The following is a 22,190-nucleotide window of genomic DNA, read 5'->3' as shown; positions in this document are numbered from 1 at the left end:
GAAAATTTTGAAATATAAAGTAAATGACTAAACTACACTATTTTTGAAAGGTAGGCGTAAAATACCTTCTCCCTTGATATTGCAAAGGTTAATTGTATACCAATTTGGGGAGGGGGACTTCGAAGTTGGGCTGGAGTTGAAGGAAGACCTTGCCACAATATCTAACCAGTTTTTTGAGAAAAGGGCTGGCTGCAGTAAAATGTTCATTGTGCTCAGTTAGTGGAAGAAATCTGACAGGCTACATGACTTTCCACTCTCCATGCTCTTAATCAGTTTTTAAACAACTGCATCTTCAATAACTGCAATCAGAGATTGTACTGCCAGCCTGTATCTGTACTTTGAAACATTCTCAATGCCCCTCTCCATTTCACCCATGTGTCTGTGGAAAAAACTGCCCATAAACTTACATCTGATCCAAAGCTGTGCTGCATTCAAGCTTCTTGTGCTAACATTTTCTCAGCTTCCATATCAGCACATCACAACTTCCCCCCCCCCCTTTTTTTCAATTTATATAATTACTAAAGTAATGGAGCATAGATATTACATTAATATCCATCCTGTTAACATCAAATTTTTACTGAATGATTATTGGGGCTGAGAGACACAGTAAAAGCAACAAATTAATAAAATCTGTTGTAGTAATTACTTGATTTAGAGAAAATTAGAAAATAATACAGTACAGTTAGAAGCTATAGAAGTAGAAAGGGATTATTGTTATCATTGTTGTTGTTGTTGTTGTTGTTGTTGTTGCTACTTATGTGCTGTGCAAATTGCTTTGAGACCTGCAAACAGATTTTCTGAGGATTCCTGCTTACATGCAAGTGATTACCCAGAAGCCCTAATCTTGCCAGACAAATAAACAAATAGAGAATTACAGAAATTGTTGATTCCTGTATTTTAATAATTGATATTCATTCTGGGCTTAAATGAAGCTGCATTTAAGATTGTTCCTTCAAGATGACCTTAGGAAAAAGTTAAATAAATTAAAAAACAACCAGTGTTCATCAGGTAATTATAATGGAGTATGTTCTGTTCTACATTTGAGACTTTAATAGTTCAAAGGCTTTTATGTTCATGAGATGGTAATCGTTGTAAAATTTCCAGAGATCAAATCGGTAAAGAATGATTTGATATTTCTATTCTCGTATCTAGTAAGCATAGCACAGTGTAGTAGATCCGTGTGAATTTGGCAATACAAAAATAACATGTTGGCTTCACTGGTCCCCAGAAAGTGTTTGCAAACTCCATTGAGTTGGGGGAATTAGCAATATGTGGTGTTATGTCATGCAAAACATGCAGTTCAAGTTTCAGATTTTAATTGAGCAAGGTTAAAAAATTAAATTTCATTGGGTCACTACAACATGATAAGTACATAAATACAGAGTATATAAAGGAAATCCCTGTGTTCAAGAAACTAAGCATACCTCTTTTGTGCTACTTGAGAACTGTCTAATGACTACAGCAACATTTTGTTAATACTGTTCTGATATGTGAAACTTGTTTGGTACACACACTTTCATTCCTCAATGCCTTCAAGATATTTTCAGGCAGGTCAGTTACAGCACAAGTAATATGGTGCCAATGCGAGCCATCAGACAGCTGTTAAGTTAACTCATGGTCTTCATGTAAACGTACATTTAACAAGCCACATATTCTTACCCTGAGCCACACCAAATCTTCTCATTTATATGGTTTGTGATTGATGAAATAAACAACATTTATAAAGAACACCAAACGCAAGTCAAGAATGATCTTAATGTTGTTCACACGTTCTGAAATTGGTGTTCAGAAAAGTATGCAGAGCTGTGACACATGCATTTTCTTTGTAGAATTATAGTAGTTGAAGGCAGTTATTGAAAAAAAAAGTTTAATTTTAAAGTAAACTAGTTTTCTTCCAATAAACTACCCCTATCCTGTGCAGTGCAGGGTGTGGCTGTTAAATCTGGACAAATTTAGATTTGAATTTCGTGCCACATTGTGATTGGTGTTCTTGAAAGCCATAGGCATCTAGTAAACACTCAGAACCTCAAAATGGCTGAGGTGTTATGGAAAAGTGTAGTGTACAACCAAAGAGTTGCGATTATCAATTCTTCACACTGGGCATTCGCCCACTGAAGTAGTTAAATTTTTCAAGTACCTGAGATCAACTGTTTACGATATTGTGGCCAAGTATAATGCTTTGGATAAGTGTGGGGAAGGTTTCGCTAACCCGTCGAGGAAACCTCGTTTGAGGAAACGTGTGTCACGTACTGCAGCAGTCATCTAAAAGGCTCGGGCACTGATTTCGGAGAACCCGAGGCAATCACTGAAGAAATTGACGTCAGTATTGAATGTCAGTGAGCAAACATTGTGTTGGATGGCAGAGGAGGACCTCATACGAGCCATTTAGTCCAAAACTGACTCTCGGATAATGTTGAAATGTTCCAGTCAAAGGAGTTCTGGCCCCCAAATAGCGCAAATTTGAATTCCCTCTAATAATATGTTTGGGGCATAGTCGAAACAGTTACCAGTAAGATGAGGCACGCTAGTGTTCCATCTCTATGCACTGCTATGGAAACAGCATTCGTGAATATGTACAGCGCTGTTTTATAAGAGTGTGTGCAGTCGGTTAAGGACAAGATTGGAGATGGTCATTGTGGCTGAAGAGGTTTACATCAAGTAATGTTACTCTTGAAAGTTACCACTACTTATATTCAAAATGATTTTCATTTGTATTTTGTTTTAATAAATTTGGTTTTAAAAAAATAGTTTCATTTGTTTGGATTTAAGTGCCGCACCCTGTAATGCTGTAGATTTACTTATAAATAAAAAAAGAACAGTGCAAAAATGCAGTTGTCTAAGATTGAAGTAGGCTATACTGTTCGTACGGGTTCTGTAGGTGAATTTTATTGTGCTATCGTAATTGTAACTTGCATAATGAATTGAAAAGTAGGAAAATTTGTTGATGTATAAAATTATGTGATGGAACCATTCTGATCTGTATTTTCAATGGTTTCGTCAAATATTTCTAGTTGAGTGCTGTGATGGATCTCTATTATTATTATTATTATTATTATTATTATTATTATTATTATTATTATTATTTTCCTTTGGAAATGAGAATTCTTTGTTTTTATGGTTGCAGACCCATGGTGATCTGGCTCTGCGATTTTCTGACTGTTTCCTGGAGATGTCAGGGCTCGAGAAGCATAACTGCCAATTTGAAGACAAAGCATGCCTGCGTGAAATGAACCAGACTGCATTTGATACTTATTCAAAGTAGGTTTGACTAGTAGTTGCTTCATGATGCAAGGTCTTTAAAACAGCAGACTGAATTAAAATTACTGCTGAGTAATATGCAACATTTGTTGCTAGTATTGAATATAGGTAGCAAAAGTTAAATTACTTTAAAGGTTATTCATCTTTTCTATGTGTCAGGTAGGTGAAGTGGACAATTTTTTGTTATTATCTCTAGCACTTTTATAAATATATGTCATCTGATATCTTGCAAATCAAGTGAGTGGTTTCAGTAATTTGTGAGGAAATTCTAGCAAATTTCTCATTTCTACCTGTGTGAAAGCAAATACTAAAACATTTTTGTTGCAAAGTTTCTGTCGTGATTATAAGTAAATTGTACAATAATTTGATCATAATAACAAAGTGGCTGACACTTGAGCGTAGAAGGGGAGGCATGTCGGTTTGCTGTTACATGGAAGTGCAGTATGGCTGTGGTAGCAGCAGTCGTAGGGTCCTGTACTGGCAGGTGGACACAGCTGGCTGAACACACTGACAGACTGGTACGCACGTGGCTAGATACTGGTTCCGTGCACTCACTGTTGCGGAAGGTGCAGCCTTTTCGTTTCACTCGGAGCCATTTGAAACAGGGCAATGGCTGGGGTCAGGCTTAATCGGCAGAAAATCTCGACAGCACAGAAGTCAGTCGAGCCAGAGAGGTTTCTCAAAGTCCGGCCCCCAGGGCACTGACATCCAGAACGGTGTCACGGAAGACTTGGTGCTGCTGAGGGTTGCTGACCGCACCAGGGCAATGACTCGCTGCAACCTGTGTCCGTGGCTTGTGGCCCGATTTTGGCACTCGTAGTCTGACATCACGGGAGCTGATCGGGCAGTTAAATGACCAGCACCTGGTGTCTAGCTGTGCCCTTGTTGCAGTCCGGAGCTAAAATTTCTCCTCAAAGTTCTCCTATGGTTTTATCCTTTACAGTCTCCTCCTTTCTGTTAAGAAAATTAGCCCTCAAATATTGGCTGAAACATAGTTACTTTTTTAATTATAATTATATACACTTCTCATTTCCATTTTTGGTGCCAGTTTATCTTTTCCAGCATTTACACTTCTTTTCCTTCTTGATCACACTAACAATTGGCTCACACCGTAGTCTCTGTGTTCCTCATATGCCTGTTCTTCCCTTCCACTCACTTTCTGGATCCACTAGCAGCTACATCGTGAAATGGGAAAGGAATGGGGTTCAGGAGCGGTATCTCACATGCGTAAACTCACTTGCCTTCCTGCTTAATACTTATGTGCTAAAATTCTCATCACACATTCTACTATCGTATATTTCCATATATCTAGTAAGTAACAAGAGTACATTAGAAAAATTCCTGTAAATCATGTTATGGTGCATCCTCCATTTCACCCTGCTCTCTGGCGCTAACCACAGGAAAAGCAGGAGATCCTTGAACCCGTGTAAGTCTTACGTAATCTGTGCATGTATTGTTCTGTCACTTATCATCATGAGCATGAAAATTGTTTAAATTAAAAGGAGTCGGCAGTGGTATTTCCAAAGTCTAAATCTTAACTGTGTTCTTAGGACAGAACTCTGCAATCAGTACAATTCACAGACTTCATCCTTACAGTACATAAAAAAATGTGCTCAATACTTCACCATAATCGTAAATCTCATCATAATCATAATTCTATCTTCAAAACTTCATGGTAGAATTGACAGAAGAGATAGAAAAGTTCCAACGAAGAGCAGTGCTTTCCGTCAGGGGATTGTTTCGTCTGAACAAGAACGTTACCGAGGTGCTCAACGAAATCCATTGGCAAATGTTAAAGAGAGGCAGTGTGCATCGCAGAGAGGTTTGCTATTGACATTTTGAGAAAGCACTTTCCAGGAAGAGTCGGGCAGCGTATTACCTCCTTCCACACACATGCATCTCACATAATGACCATCACGAAAAAATTTGAGAAATTACGGCCAGTACGTAGGCTTACTGACAATCGTTCTTCCCACATGCCATTTGCGAATGGAACCGGGTAGAGGACATCAGGTAGTGGTACCAGAAGTACCATCCACCACACACTGTTAGGGAACTTTCTGGGTTTCTCTTCAAAATGGCATATGTACAATATTTGGTTAATGTGCGATAAATAATTGAAAGTGTTCCCGGACTTTATGTACACCCTGTATTTCAGAATTTTAGAGCAACTTTTTAAAGATAAAATAGGGTACAGTGTAGTTACCAGAATGAAGACTAAATCTGTTTAACATCAGGACATATGTTTTATTACATGAGAGCAGTATGTCTTATTGCATATCATATGATAAATTTAAAAAAAACTGTAGGCGGAATAGCAAGAATTGTTTGAAAATAAGCACTACACTCGACGGAAATCATTATTATAGTCAACATGCCACTGTGTTCACACTCCGATGAAGGTATATAGAAGACCTCTTTGAAGACTTAGAGAAAAGTGATTAATTATAACAAATTGCACTACATGAACAGAATGAGGAGTTTTAAAGCAAAAGTAGGGCAAAATACTAGAGTGGGAAATTTTGAGTATGGTCGTATGTTTGTCGAATGTGTGAACCATAGCTACTTGCTCATGGAAGAGTCAGTACATAGTTTATAGAAAGCCGATTACAATATTTATAAACAAAGAATTAGTTAAAGATTGAAAGAAACAGAGTATAAACATAAATAGCACTTCACAGTAAGAAATTCTCAACGTCTGTGAGGAACTCCTGTACAGTATAGAAGCAGTTTGCAGAAAGAAACCTGTCAGGTTGGTTTTTAATACTTCGGGTTTATCACTCAATTGTTTCAGATCTGCTGGAAGCCTTTTGAAACCAGGAAGTGCTGAGTAGTGCACACCCTTCTGTACAGTGATTACGGAAGTGTTATCAAAGTGCATATCGTTTTTCTATCTCGTGTTTACTGAATTAATATTGCAGTTTCTTCTAAATGTGTCATTGTTAACAACAAATCCCAAGATGGAACATCTTGTAGTGTTACTGGACATATTTATGGATCACATGGTATAATTATGCATACGTCTTTTGAAGTCAAGGTGCGGAAGGGTGTGTCTGCCGACACCAGGTCACATAGCAAAACACTGACAGCATACGTAAGGGCTGCTGCGAACTGCCACTGTGTCACTTGTCAATTGGCCAATGTTTCCAGCTAGCTCTTCAGTGCACATGCTGATGACAACCCTGCCCTAAGTGGTTTTCTCCTGGATTGTGATTTAGACATGTCTCAACCTACCGGTGACATTTGGCTAGGGAGTGGATAAAGCCTATCTGCCTCGTGTGAGACTGTCTTCACTCACCATTTGACTGACAGTTTTGTTTTCAGTGAATGAACTAACAACTTATGATTGGACTGATTCCCAGTTGAACATACAAACTGTGTTCTCCAGCAAAACATTCAAAGAACCATATTGACCATGAGGTATTCAGCTCTAGAAGTTCCCTTTTTTGCATGTCTCCAGAAGAATCAGGAACTATTACTTTCTGTGATTCAATTACAAAGAAGTTGTTCTAAGTGAAACGTGTGTTGTTGAAGGAGGAGACTTACAACAGAATATATGTACGACGATAGCAAGTGCTAGAATTTATAGACAACTGAACAATGGTCTACACACTTCCAAAACTGACACTACTGATAAGTCTGACTGCCTAGGCAAAGAATGCTCTTCATGTGTGCACAGAGTAGCCCGATATAAAACACCGTATGAAGTAATAGAGTGAAAGTAGTGATCTAAATGATTAATGGAAAATCTCATATATAGATGTGAAACAAAAACTAACAAAGAGATAGAGGGGCTGGACAGTACTTACCTCAGCTCAGTACAGCCAATAGATACACAAAAAACAGAACCGAAAATTTATGTTCCTAGCTTTCGGAACAAATGTTCCTTCATCAGGGAGGAGAGAGGGGAAACAAAGGGAAGAAGGGAAAGTGGATTCAGTTACTCACAACCCAGGTTATGAAGCAACAGGGAAAGGAAAACAGGGAGGGTAGCAAGGATGGAGGCATGGTTGTCAGAGGGAAGCCAAAGATATTCTACTGTAAGTACTGTGCCAGCTTCAAACCAAAGAGGATGCATACAGAAGTAAAGAGGTATATAGTATAAAGATAAACACAACTATGTAGGATGAAAATATGCGTGAATGGCTAAAGAGGAAAGGGAAAGAGGAGAAGACTGAAGAGTAAATGGGAGTGAGGTTGTTTAACGTAGGTTCAGTCCAAGGGGATGGCGGGATGAAAGGATGTGTTGGAGTGCAAGTTCCCATCTCCGCAGTTCAGAGGGACATGTGTTGGGTGGGAGAAGCCAAATGGCACAGATGGTGTAGCAGTTCATGCGCATGAACGGACACAGACGAACTGTCCGCCTAGGAGATGTCCAGTACCCAGTAACAGAGCATGCCCTCCAGCATAATTCTAGGGACCTAGGGACCTGCTACACCGTATGTGCCATTTGGCTTCTCCCACCCAACACAAGTCCCTCTGAACTGCGGAGATGGGAACTTGCACTCCAACACATCCTTTCATCTCACCATCCACCTGGACTGAACCTACGTTAAACCACCTCACTCCCATTTACTCTTCAGTCTTCTCCTCTTTCCCTTTCCTCTTTAGCCATTCACACATTTTCATCCTACATAGTTGTGTTTATCTTTATACTATATACCTCTTTACTTCTGTATGCACCCTCTTTGGTTGGAAGCTGGCACAGTACTTACAGTAGAATATCTTTGGCTTCCCTCTGACAACCATGCCTCCATCCTTCCTACCCTCCCTGTTTTCCATTCCCTGTTGCTTCATAACCTGGGTTGTGAGTAACTGAATCCACTTTCCCTCCTTCCCTTTCTTTCCCCTCTCTCCTCCCTGATGAAGGAACATTTGTTCCGAAAGCTAGGAACGTAAATTTTCGGTTCTGTTTTTTGTGTATCTATCGGCTGTACTGAGCTGAGGTAAGTACTGTCCAATCCCTCTATCTCTTTGTTAGTGAAAGTAGTGAAGCAAACATGTCTTTGTGTTTCACTGTCAGACAGTGGAGATCATTCTTATAATGAATATAGCAGCATTCTGACATGAGTATCTTTGTTGTATACAACCAAGAAATCAGGGGAAAACCTGGGAATCTTTTCATTTGGGGGTAATCCAGAAAAATGAGGCATTTTTGAAAATTCTGGGAATTTTTCATTGTTTTAGTTTTCAGTTAATTTTCTGTAAATTTGACTGGTAAGAACTGATACGTCAACAAAGAATTTTAGTTTAGCCTGCTACTGCAGAGTAGTAACACACCAGTAAAGCATAAATGAGAGAATAACACCAAAATGAAACTTCAGTTGCGAAGAAAATGTGTCACTTATACAACAAAACACAGTGTACATACAAGCATCTGCCAACAGCAAAATGTGTCAAACTATGGAATACTTCATAACAACAAGGTGCTTTTGACACATCTTTTTCGTGGGCCTTATTTCAATGAGTGTGATGTCACAACTGTTTACATTTCTGATGGGTCACCGGAAAGTATTGCGAATGGTGGTTTGAGAAGCATTACTTTCAAAGTAAAATTTTTTTAACGCAATATGAATTCTGTTACAAGTGAGAACATGTAAGGAATTTCTTAGATCATGAAGTGTTAGACTCTCATTCAAAACTTCACTTAGGACTAGCCACTTAGAAAAATTTGACCAAAAGACCCATTTATGCAATTAGTTAAAATTTTACAAGCATATTTTGTTTGATATATCTTAAAGGGTAACACGGGCAAAAAAAGGCCAAGTTTCAGTTTTTCGTATTTATTTTAGTTCTTCCATGCATTACAGATTATGCAATATTGATGGCAATAAATATAATTAGCCTTTAAAAAAAAGTAAAGTTAGTACTTGAGCAATTTCACACATAATTTACATTTCTGGGTGCTTGATGGAACATGTGTTCAGTCGGTGACCCACAAAATGTTCGCTGCACCACAGTGAAATTTATAATCATGCTCATCATAAATATTCAGCTGCTGCAATTTAAACTGTGCTCTTAGGATCCTACCTAACCACATCCTCGGAAAGAAACAGCAAAAACATTTTGACAACCAATATTATAAGTGAAAGCTTAGCTTTTCTTGTAGCTATGTTGCATGTGTATTAGTTTAAGGCATTAACTTTCCGTATATGTGTGTTCATGCTACTTAACAGTAATGTTGCTATTGCTTGACTGTATCACATGTCCGGTGCCCTGAAAATGTGCTGTCATTGGCTGGTGAAATCATGTGTTGTTAGCTTAGATTGACTAACAAAAGCACATTGCACTCTCGATTTCAGTGTTTCATAAGCTACCGTGGTGTATTTGGTAGGATTTGTGTTTATGCTTTTATTATACGAAAATATGCAGTGTAAATGTTGCCTCACATGAAAGATGTTTCCAAAGCACATTGTTTTTTTGTTAGGTTTCATTTTCTAAAGTGCTGTGAAGTTCTGTATTGGTGTATAATAACTTTACCATTTATTGTTACTTGACATGGACAAAAACATACTTTCACCCAGGGAAAAGTGTACTTTCACTAGGGAAAAAGTGTATTTTTAACCAGGAAATGTGCGAAAAACTCAGGAATTTTTTTTCTCCCCCCTTGTCCGCTTATGTACCCACCAAATGGAATCAAAATTAAATTATCAAACAATAAAGAAACTGTAAATGGTGTGATGGCCTTAAATTTGTGTAGTATTTCAACAAATCCTATAAATGTAGGTTTCTCTTTCTTCAACCTATCTACTATGATAAGTTGTAGGCTCAACACTGTCTCGAGTGTTCCTAGATATCTGTGGAATCCAAATTGATCATCCCCAAAGATAGCTTCCATCAGCACTTCCGGTGCTCTGTAAATAATTGGTGTCATTATTTTGCAGCCATGATTTATTGTACTGATAGTGTGGTAATATTCATACCTGTCAGCTCTTGTGTTCTTTGGAATAGCAATTATTGTGTTCTTAATGAAGTCTGAATATTTTGTCCATCTTAGATAATATTGAATTTTGTTAATATTGTGGAATGAGTAAAGGAAGCCACTTGCCATTTAGATGAGGCTTTGAGTGATTGAAAGGCTCATAACCAAGACAGAAAATATTACTGATCTTTCAGACAGTGCCTATATTAAGAGCTAATTAATGAAAGGGGACTTCAGATATTTACTGCTGTGATACTGTGCACCAATTAATTTCTTGAAGAAACCCAGTTTCCTACCGATCTGTGGAGGAATAATGAATAATCAGGTGTAGTAACTTCTGTGGATGTCTAGTCTATACACTGGCTCATTTCTTTCCAAGTGATCTCGCACTAAGGTGTAACATCACACATGTCCATAATTTGTGTGCAACTTGACCATTGTCAGCTGGTGTTGTCCGCTATTGCTATTGCCCTGCAGTGAGAGACTGGTAAACATCTTCGCCACCATCATAGCTGAGGTACCATTTAGTTTCACATCCTCCTCCTCCTGATTCTGTACAGCCTACCACAATATATTTTTGCAGGTGCCAGTACCTGAATCTTAAAGATTGTAACTAGTAACCTCTTCTTTGCAAAGTATTTTGCAACAGCTGATCTATCTGTTTCTGCCTACCTAAAGTTACCATCAAGTTCGTCATTTCTCCGCCGCTCCTTTTGTAGTACCCACGTACATGTCTCCACAAGTACACTGCGTGCAGCAAATTCCTACTTTAAGCCACAGTTTGTTAGCATCCTAGGCCGACCTTGGAAGTTCCGGTATCTTCTGAATGTGTTTGTACACCACATCTATATTCAATTTTTTTTTCGCATATTTCCTTTGTGGTCAGTAATATCAGTGCTATACAGTCAGTAATGGAGGTAAATGTCGAATTTCACAGACTGCTAAACAGCACAATAAGTTTTGTGGTGTCGACTCTTTTTATGCCAGTGGACAAATACCAAACTGTGAAACTGATTGGGATTTCGTTACCATTTCTGAATAAGATGTTTACCAGTCTTTCCTTTTGGGGCTATTATAATTGGATGGCAGCAACAGAAAATGACCAATTACGTGAGAGTTTTGAAAAAGTGTGACATCACGACTCTGGAAAGGACCACGTGGAAATGAGATTTACTACTGCCAGTAGCGGATCAGAGTGCAAATCTCAACTTTCACAGATGCTACAACCTCCTTGAAAAAGTACTGCAGATGAGGATAAAACATCAGGTGTCTTCAATCATACTGTAATTGTCGGTGGAGGTTTTAATAATCCAACAATCAGTTTGGGAAACTTTCAGTCTTGTTAGTGGTGGGCATGATGATATGTCTTGTGAAACATTACTTAATGCCTTCTTTCAAAACTACCTACAACAGATAGTTTGGAACATCGCTCATGATGGAAATGTATTGGAGTTAATGGCAACAAATAAGCCCGATATCTTTGAGGATGTCCACTTTGAAACTGGTATCAGTGACCATGATGCAGTTTCATCAGTGATGATTACCAAAACAAAGGACAACTAAAACTAGCAGAAAGATATGTAGGTTCAGTCAACTAGACAAAGTAATCAGTGGTTGGTATCTCAGTGAGGAACTGGAAACTTTCAGCACAGGGCAGGAGCATGTAGAGGAACTATGGCTCAAATTTAAAAGAATGATTGACCATGCATTGGATAGATCTCTGCCCAGTAGAACAGTTCATAATTGGAGGGACCTTCCATGGTATACAATCACCATAAAGAAACTTCTAAAGAAATGGAGATTAGTGCATAATAGGTGTTAAACAAAGCATAGGGCTATAGAGGGAGAGATGCTGAATGAAATGAGTTTGGCTGTCAAGAGGGCAATGTTTGAAGCCTTCAGTAAGTACTGTAGCAGAATATTATCAAATGACTTTCACAAAACCCAAAGAAATTTTGGTCGTGTTTAAGGGCGATTAGTTGCACCAAAGTTAGTGTCCAGTCCCTAGCAAATAAGACAGCAACTGAAATTGAGGGTAGCAAAGCAAAACCTGTATTTCTTACTCCTTTTTCAAATTTTCCTTTACAGGGGAAAACCCGTGAGGATTGCCCTGATTTAATCCTTGTAGTACTGAAAAGTTAGCTGAAGTGAAAGCAACTGCTCTAGGGGTAGGCATCCCCGAAATCAAGACCCTGGTCCTCCAGGTTGGGGGTTGTGCTTAGGGCCAGCGACCCTATCACAGGATCCTGTAGGAGAAAAGGGATTGCTACGAATCAGAATGACAAGAATGCTGGGCCACCAAACTTGATGACGAACTTGCAAAATTTAAAGGTTATGAATATGGGAACATGGAATGTATTAAGTCTCTATAGATCAGGATCACTGATAAATGTCATACAGGAACTTGAAAGGTATAAAATGGATTTAGTTGCAGTACAAGAAACCAGATGGACGGGTAATGGAAGTATAAACAAAAATAAGTATACAATAATGTATGGGGGAAATGATACACAAATACATGCACTAGGGACAGGATTTATAATAAACAACAAATTGTTACCTTTTATTAGGAAATTTGAGGCAGTGAATGAAAGGATATCTCACATTACGATTCAATGCAAATATAAGACTTTAAATGTTATAAATTGCCATGCTCCAACAGAGGATAAAGAGGACAATATTAAAGAAGAATTTTACAACAAATTGGAACAGGTATATGATACATTCTCGAAAAATTCAATTAAAATAATTCTAGGAGATTTCAATGCCAAGTTAGGACATGAAAATCATTATAAACCTACAATTGGACCTCATAGTCTACATCAGCAGAGTAATGAAAACGGAACAAAACTTATTAGCTTTGCCACTTCCAAAAACATGTTGATCAAAAGTACATATTTTGCACATAAAGATATACATAAACAAACATGGGCTTCAAGAGATGGCATCACAAAAAATCAAATTGATCATGTATTAATCGAAAAACAACATCATAAATGCATACATGATATCAGAAGTCAAAGGGGAGCAGACTGTGATTCGGATCACTTTCTTGTAAAAGCCAAGTTCAAGATCTCACTCTCAAGACATAAATGGTCTAAATTAAATGGTGTTCCTAGGTTTAATACAATGAAACTGAAAAACCCAAACATTCTCAACCAGTACATTAGAGAATTAGAAACACACAAACCTGAAGTGGAAAGTAAAATTAACAATGATGATACTAATCAAGCCTGGAACGCTCTGAAAGAAAGTATCACACGAGCAACTACCTCAGTTTTGGGACATTTTACTACAACTAAGAACCCCTGGTTTGATGCCGAGTGCTCGAACGCTATCGAAGATAGAAAATTAGCAAGGGAAAAATTCCTACAAAAACCAATAACACAAAACAAACTTATTTTTGAAGAGAAACAGAAACTTGCCAGGAAACTCATTAGGAAAAAGAAAAGGGATTTTATGAATTACAAATTAAAAAGAGCTGAGAATGACCGTACCACAGACTCCAGAGGATTTTTCAAGAGCATAAATATGTTTAAAAGTGGGAATATAAAAAATTATGGACAGTTCATAACAGACCCAGATGGCTCCTTGCTAACAGAAAGAAGTGACATTGCTAACAGATGGAAGGAATATTTTAATGAGTTACTAAATGCTCCAACTATAAGCGTCTCTCAGGAAGATGACAATGAATATCTTACTGCTGACCCATCGGACGAAGAGCCCAGCTTAGCAGAAATTAAAGAAAGCATCAAGAAGCTGAAGAGACATAAAGCTCCTGGAAGTGATGGTATAGACACAGATATATGGAAGCTCAGTAAATTTCCTTTTGTAAACTGCTTACACAAAATCATCACCAACATCTGGAAGCAGGAACAGGTCCCACATGATTGGAAAGAAGTAGTTGTGTGCCCTATATACAAGAAGGGGGACCCAACAAATTGTTCAAACTACAGAGGAATTGCGTTACTAAACACAACATATAAAATTCTGACAAATATACTGTTAGCAAGGATAAGCCCTTACGTTGAAGACTCCCTAGATGATGCCCAATGTGGATTTAGACCTAACAGATCGACTATTGACAATATATATGTCCTAAGGATGTTGGGTGAAAAGAAATATGAATTCAATCAAAATGTACATATGCTTTTCATTGATTTTAAAAAAGCTTTTGACAGTATCAACAGGGAATATTTATGGAAGTGCATGAGGCAGATTGGCATCCCTAACAAATTGATAAATTTAATAAAATCTTGCACTTTAAACTCAAAATACAAAATAAAAGTAGCTAGCAAACTTTCTGAAGACTTTGAGGTTAAAACTGGAGTCAAACAAGGGGATTCACTCTCACCAGTTCTTTTTAACATAGTAATCAATAGAATAATCCAAAAAGTAAAGCTACTACAAATTGGAGCACAACTGGAAAGCAAAATTAACATTGTAGCATACGCTGATGACATTGCATTATTATCTGACAGTGAGAATGATTTGAAGCTTCTTACTGCACAATTAATTAAAGCCACAAATGGCACAGGCCTCCAGCTGAATACAGACAAAACAATGTACTTTATCTTATCCCGCTATCCATCAAATAATAATGTACTGCAAATTAATAACACAGCTTTCACAAAGACAAATGAATTTAATTACCTTGGTACAATAGTAACCTCTGACAACTCCATAAAAATTGAAATAGAATCACGAATTCAGAAGGCTAACAAATGCTACTATAGTCTCTTGACAGTTTTCAAAAGCAAGTTAATTTCTAGGAACACCAAACTACAAGTATACAAATCATTGATCATACCAGTACTCACCTATGGATCTGAAACCTGGACTCTCACAAAAAAAGAGGAAAACAGATTAAGAGTATTTGAGCGAAAAATTTTGAGAAAAATATTTGGACCCATAAGAGATAGGATCAGTGATGAATGGAGATTGCTAAATAACAATGAAATTTACAAATTATATAAAGACTCCGATATAGTGGCCAAAATTAAAGCCAAAAGACTGAAATGGATAGGGCATGTCATCAGAGCACCACCAAACAGGACCATCAAGAAAGTGACTGAAGAGATTCCCACCGGAAGACGACCTCTTGGACGCCCACGCATGAGATACTTGGACAATATTCAAGACGATCTCAGAAAACTAGGACATGACAGACAGTGGCAAATTACTTGTAAAGACAGAGCAAAGTGGTTCAACATTGTCCATTCTGCAGCAAAAAGCCTTCATGGATTGTAATGCTTAATAATAATAATAATAATAATAAATAATAGTACTGAAAAGATGAGTGAAATAAGTATTAGTATCAGTGGTGTTGAGAAACAGCTTAAATTGTTAAAATGAACAAAGCTCCAGGGCCCTGAAGGAATGCCTTTGAGATTATATTTTGTATTTGCAGCTGACTTAGCCCCTCTTCTGACTATAATCTATTGTAGATCTCTCAATCAAGCACAGGTCACACCCATCTACAAGAAAGGTAGTGGAAGTGATCCACAAAATTGCCATCCAATACCCCTAACATCAATTTGCTTTAGAATCTTAGAACATATTCTGATCTCATCATAATGAGGTATCTCAAACAGAATGACCTAATCCATGCCACCAGCCAGCATGGATTCTGAAAACTTCGATCATGGGAAACCCAACTTGCACTTTTCTCTTGCTGAAAGCTTTGGATCGAGGCATCAGGTAGTAATAGTATTTCCTTATTTCCAAAAAGTGTTTGACTCAGGACCACACCTAAGCGTATTGTCAAAAGTACTGTCATATGGGGATACCAAGTGAAATTTGTGACGGGATTGAGAACTTTTTGGTAGGGAGGATGCAGACTGTTATCTTGGCTGGAGAGTCATCAACAGATGTAGAAGTCACTTCAGGTGTGCCCCAGGGAAGTGTGTTGAGGTCCTTGGTGTTCATGTTGTATATTAATGACCTTGCAGACAATGTTAATAGTAATCTCAGACTTTTTGCTGATGATGCAGTTATCTATAATGAAGTACTGTCTGAAAGAAGATGCATAAATATTCAGTTAAATCTTGATAAGATTTCAAAGTGGTGCAGAGATTGGCAACTTGCTTTAAAGGTTCATAAATGTAAAATCATTCACTTCACAAAATGGAAAAAGATAATATCCTATGACTACAATATCAATGAGTCACTGCTGGAATTGGCCAACTCATACAAATACTTTGATGTAACACTTTGTAGGGGTATGAAATGGAATGATCACCTAGGCTCAGTCTTGGGTAAAGCAGGTGGTAAACTTTGGTTTATTGGTAGAGTGCTAGAGAAACTCAATAAGTCTACAAAGCAGAGTGGTTACAAATTGATCGTGCAACCGGTGCTATAATTTACTCAAGTTTGTGGGACCTATACCAGATAGGACTAATGGGATATTGAACGTACAGGTGAAGGCAGCACGCATGGTCACATGTTTGTTCGACCTGTAGCAAAGTGTCACAGAGATACTTAAAGGAACTGAACTGGCAGACTTGAAGATAGAAGTAAACTATCCTGAGAACAAAGTTTCAAGAACTGGCAACAACTGACGACTCCAGGAATGTGTACAACCTCCTACGTATCACTCACATAGGGATCATGAGGATAAGATTAGAATAATTACAACATGCACAGAGGCATTCTTCATGCATTTCATTAGCCAATAGAATAGAAAGAAGCCCTAATAACTGGTGTAATGGGACTTGCACTCTGCCATTCGCTTCACGGTGGTTTGCAGACTGTACCTGTTGATGTAGAAATTTGTTTGAACATAGGAGAATAGACCAGAAAATTTTAATGAGAGTGAAATTTTCAGTTGTGAAGGTTTACATTTTGCAAAAACACATGCAACACATATGCATGACTACATTGTACCTGCACTGTGGCAGTTTTTATCCAGTGCCATCAGTTCATTGGCCTTGATTTTCCCTTTCAGGTGATAACATTTCCTATTCTGCATTTATAGTACACAGTTAAGTTTACAAATATTTAGAGTGGTTTATAGTTCCCGGCACGTGTTGGTTGTTAACTACGTTGTTTCTTTTTCTCCAGGTTTTACATCCACACACAAAGCATGTGCTACTTCCTGTATAACCAAGCATGGCATCAGGAAACAGAAAAAACCATAGCACGACTGACAACTACATCTTCAAAGGTGTGTCTTCTTTAAATTTGCACTCTACACACATGTAAATCTGTACTTTCAATTTGCTTACTTGCCATCAACTGTGGGGAGTAGGTTGCTCTGTGCTCTATTCAAAATTACTCGAGGATAGACGCTTTGGGATTAGCATGTGGCTTCACAGAGCGGAATTGCCGCACGGAACACACATCACTCAATCTCGCAAAATATTCCCTGCGTAAAGATGAAACATGCAGAGCTGCACTGTGTTTTCATATTAGTTTTATTTATGGCAACGAATTATTTAGACAATATATGAAAAGTTCACAAAAATACAGAGCTTGACAATGTCACCAAATTTTTGACATTAAGGAGACTTTTTTGTTACTGGACTTACGTGAATACTTTATGGGAACAAAGTCTGAAAAACATATTGTATTTTTATCTGCTACAAACTGGAACTGTGAGACATCTGTAATACGGGATAGTTTTGAGTTTGATGTGACACATAATGCTCTACTTGCACGTCAAAAGCTAACAGGTTGCCAATTTACATTTCAATAGAAAAAACAGAGCAAGTGGTTTATACTTAAACTTCTGTTACATTTTCTAATCAAACTTTTTAATTATAACACAACAGAAAAAAATTATTCCTTTAACTTGGGGGCAAATTTACTCTTTCGGAAATCACAAGTTGGCAACATAGTGACCATATGCTTTAGACTGTTGATTTTGCATCTGGGGAACAACAATTCGTGGAGAGATATTAGTTCCTAATCTCCAACTTCTCACAATCATCGTTTACTGCAACTCTGAATCCAGTCAGTCATATTCCACAATTATTTTGCTACAGTAGGCATCTTTTCAATAACAGAACAGTTGGAAACATTATTGAGAACAATAATTTGTTGGCATGTAGCCTGTAAACAATTTCTTTCTACTGAAATCTTATGTCAGTCCCCAGGCCGAGTGAGTGACATTGAACATTTCCTCTGAATAATACGTACCCTACTTGTTCCTACTGACATATTTGGTATTGCATGTTAAACTGTAGGAATAAAGATAAAATATTCAGACTATTACTATTAAGAAATGAAAAAGAAAATCTCAGTCGACCATGAACAATCCCACAGGACAGGGATCTGCCTTAAAGCGAATTGCGTCAAGAAGGATCTTGAAGCGTACAGTAAGCCACTAGTGTTGTTAGTGGTGGAAGTGATTGCGTAGCAGTTGCAGGTGGTTGCTGCGGCTGCAGATCTTAGGAAATTGGCTGAACGTGTGATGATGCCCCCGCATGAGCCTCATGCTACTACATCCTGTGGAGCGTCAATCCTAAAGTAGTTTTGAACAGAGAATGGTTCACACTCCACGAATTAACAGAAAAGGCACACCTCTAAAATTTAGTAAGCGGGCACTGATTTTGACGTTAGAAAACAGTTAAGTAATAAACTAGGTGAATACTTAGGTTGACCCCTTGAGTAATGATTAAATGCAGTATTAACAATCTCATTTCTTACTTGGGGGGAGGGGAGGGGGGAGGGCTCTTTTGGAGATAAACTGATAGCACCACAGTTTCAGACACTATGTCTTCCCATGCTCTGTCAAATGTGGATTCTGCCTTTGTGGGCAATGTTTCACAGACTAGCCCTTTGATTGTCTGAAGCTGCAAGCAGTGGTGTGACGTATGCTTGTTGTCTGAACTCAGATTGGCTTTGTCACAATATCATCCATCTCAACATTTTCTGAGGGTAACTGCAAAGTATGGTGTGGTACAATAGCATTGTCAATTTGCCTAGACATCTGAAAACATAACATACATTTTATTAATAATGCTGAGAAAAGTGCAGAAATGAAGCCAGTGTTAATGACATCACAACAGGTGAGCTGCTCTCCTCCGTGGGTCCTTGCCCACCATATCCCCCTCTCCTTTTTGCGGAAGTAACTATCAGTTTGAAAGTTAGGAACTGTTGCTTGTACTCTTATGTGTTGTAACCACTCTCCCTCTATATTTCGCAGATTCTTATTCAAAACAGAGGATGGTGTTTCAATTCGCAAGGATAAGTGGCAGTTAACAGGAAGGACATGGGTTGTATGAAACCTGACCGTGTCGCTTCGAACAAAAAGTCCCTCTTTTAAATGGTAATGTTGAGTAGGATCTGCCACCAGTTGCAATTTAAAGTAGTTTATGTAATGGGTTTATTGTGACACAACATTTCTGCAACCAGTTAAGATTTTATTTTTATCTTGCATGCATTTTCTGTGTGCTTTGCTGTTTGTTCTCAATGTTACAGGGTCTGAGGTATTGCACTGTTCTGTTCTGTTGTGTTAACTGTAATATACAAAACCACACAGTTTATATGTATTGACACACACTCTCCCACACCTCTCTGCATTGATTGCACGTGGAGTACATATACATTATTACAGAGTGTACGTATCTTAATAATCTACATTATCATTTGCTTATGTATACATTTTACAATGGTACTTTTCTCTGAGTCATGTTTTGTATTGAATTATATTTTCGAAGCATTTGAAGAAATTCACTGATATAGTTTCCAGTTTCTCATTTTATGTTTTACCTTCTTCTTCTTCTTTAATGTGAATATATCTTCAGTTCTTGCAGCAGATTTATATTGACAATCTACTCGTATAAAAACAGTGACACATAGAAAAATGTACCATTTTCTCTCTCTCTCTCTCTCTCTCTCTCTCTCTCTCTCTCTCTCTCTCTCTCTCTCTCTCCCTCCCTCCCCCCCCCCCTTTCCCCCCCTCTCCTCCCTCCCTGTGTGTGTGTGTGTGTGTGTGTGTGTGTGTGTTGGGGGGGGGGGGGGGGGGGGGGGCTGCGGTAAGCAAGTGTTGATCCACATTATTAAGATAAATACCCTCTGTAAAAATGTGTACATATTCTGTGGATGAACCGTAGCGTTATATCTCTGTTGGCTACGTGTAAAAATATGTTTGTAACTGTTTGGTTTCGTAAGTTTGATATTTTTATTGTGTATTGTGCACAGAAAATTGTGTGTGAATTTCTGCACAAATGGACCAGAAGAAAACCCTAAAAAAGTTCTTTCCAAATTTTGTTACTAGCACTATGTAAAGATCAATCATTTATTAAAAATTGTGTGTGTTTTTATACGTTAAAGTAAAGACAAGAGAACACTACAGCACTTCTCACATCGTAAATGACGTGAATAAATAGCTTAGCACAGAAAAAATTGGATTAGTTCCCAAAATGTGTCGTACATCATCATCATCATCATCATCATCATTTAAGACTGATTATGCCTTTCAGCGTTCAGTCTGGAGCATAGTCCCCTTTATAAAATTCCTCCATGATCCCCTATTCAGTGCTAACATTGGTGCCTCTTCTGATGTTAAGCCTATTACTTTAAAATCATTCTTAACCGAATCCAGGTACCTTCTCCTTGGTCTGCCCCAACTCCTCCTACCCTCTACTGCTGAACCCATGAGTCTCTTGGGTAACCTTGCTCCTCCCATGTGTGTAACATGACCCCACCATCTAAGCCTGTTCGCCCTGACTACTACATCTATAGAGTTCATTCCCAGTTTTTCTTTGATTTCCTCATTGTGGACACCCTCCTGCCATTGTTCCCATCTACTAGTACCTACAATCATCCTAACTACTTTCATATCCGTAACCTCAACCTTATTGATAAGGTAACCTGAATTCACCCAGCTTTCGCTCCCATACAGCAAAGTTGGTCGAAAGATTGAGCGGTGCACAGATAACTTAGTCTTGGTACTGATTTCCTTCTTGCAGAAGAGAGTAGAGCGTAGCTGAGCACTCACTGCCTTAGCTTTGCTACACCTCACTTCCAGTTCTTTCACTATGTTGCCATCCTGTGAGAATATGCATCCTAAGTACTTGAAACCGTCCACCTGTTCTAACTTTGTTCCTCCTATTAGGCACTCAATCCGTTTATCTCTCTTTCCCACCGACATTACTTTCGTTTTGGAGATGCTGATCTTCATACCATAGTCCTTACATTTCTGATCTAGCTCTGAAATATTACTTTACAAACTTTCAATCGAATCTGCCATCACAACTAAGCCATCCACATATGCAAGACTGCTTATTTTGTGTTCACATATCTTAATCCCACCAAGCCAGTCTATTGTTTTCAACATATGATCCATAAATAATATGAACAACGGTGGAGACAGGTTGCAGCCTTGTCTTACCCCTGAAACTACTCTGAACCATGCACTCAATTTACCGTCAACTCTAACTGCTGCCTGACTATCCATGTAAAGACCTTTAATTGCTTGCAAAAGTTTGCCTCCTATTCCATAATCTCGTAGAACAGACAATAACTTCCTCCTATAAACCCGGTCATATGCCTTTTCTAGATCTATAAAGCATAGATACAATGCCCTGTTCCACTCGTAACACTTCTCCATTATTTGCCGTAAGCTAAAGATCTGGTCCTGACAACCTCTAAGAGGCCTAAACCCACACTGATTTTCATCCAATTGGTCCTCAACTAATACTCGCACTTTCCTTTCAACAATACCTGACAAGATTTTACCCACAATGCTGATTAAAGAGATACCTCTGTAGTTGTTACAATCTTTTCTGTTTCCATGTTTAACGATTGGTGTGATTACTGCTTTTGTCCAGTCTGATGGAACCTGTCCCGACTCCCAGGCCATTTCAGTTATCCTGTGTAGCCATTTAAGACCTGACATTCCACTGTATTTGATGAGTTCTGACTTAATTTCATCCACCCCAGCTGCTTTATTGCACTGCAAATCTATTGACCATTTTCTCCACTTCTTCAAATGTGATCCTATTTCCATCATCATTCCTATCCCATTGTACATCGAAATCTGAAACATTACTCATCGTATTTT

General features: G+C 38.2%; 1 protein-coding gene across 2 annotated transcripts in view; it reads left to right on the top strand.

The window, feature by feature from the left end:
* LOC126425014 (uncharacterized) overlaps positions 1 to 22,190 on the top strand; it is a 124,506-nt gene that overhangs the window by 62,928 nt on the left and 39,388 nt on the right. For both annotated transcript variants that reach the window (XM_050087922.1, XM_050087921.1), the window contains exons 3-4: positions 3,125 to 3,258; positions 17,243 to 17,345. In XM_050087922.1, the coding sequence (XP_049943879.1) occupies positions 3,125 to 3,258; positions 17,243 to 17,345 (237 nt within the window). The remainder of the gene's footprint in view (positions 1 to 3,124; positions 3,259 to 17,242; positions 17,346 to 22,190) is intronic.

Source organism: Schistocerca serialis, chromosome 10, assembly GCF_023864345.2.
Source record: "Schistocerca serialis cubense isolate TAMUIC-IGC-003099 chromosome 10, iqSchSeri2.2, whole genome shotgun sequence".
Classification (NCBI taxonomy): Eukaryota; Metazoa; Arthropoda; class Insecta; order Orthoptera; family Acrididae; genus Schistocerca; species Schistocerca serialis.
Note: the sequence above shows the minus strand (reverse complement) of the source record. Positions and strands in the feature narration are given on the sequence as shown.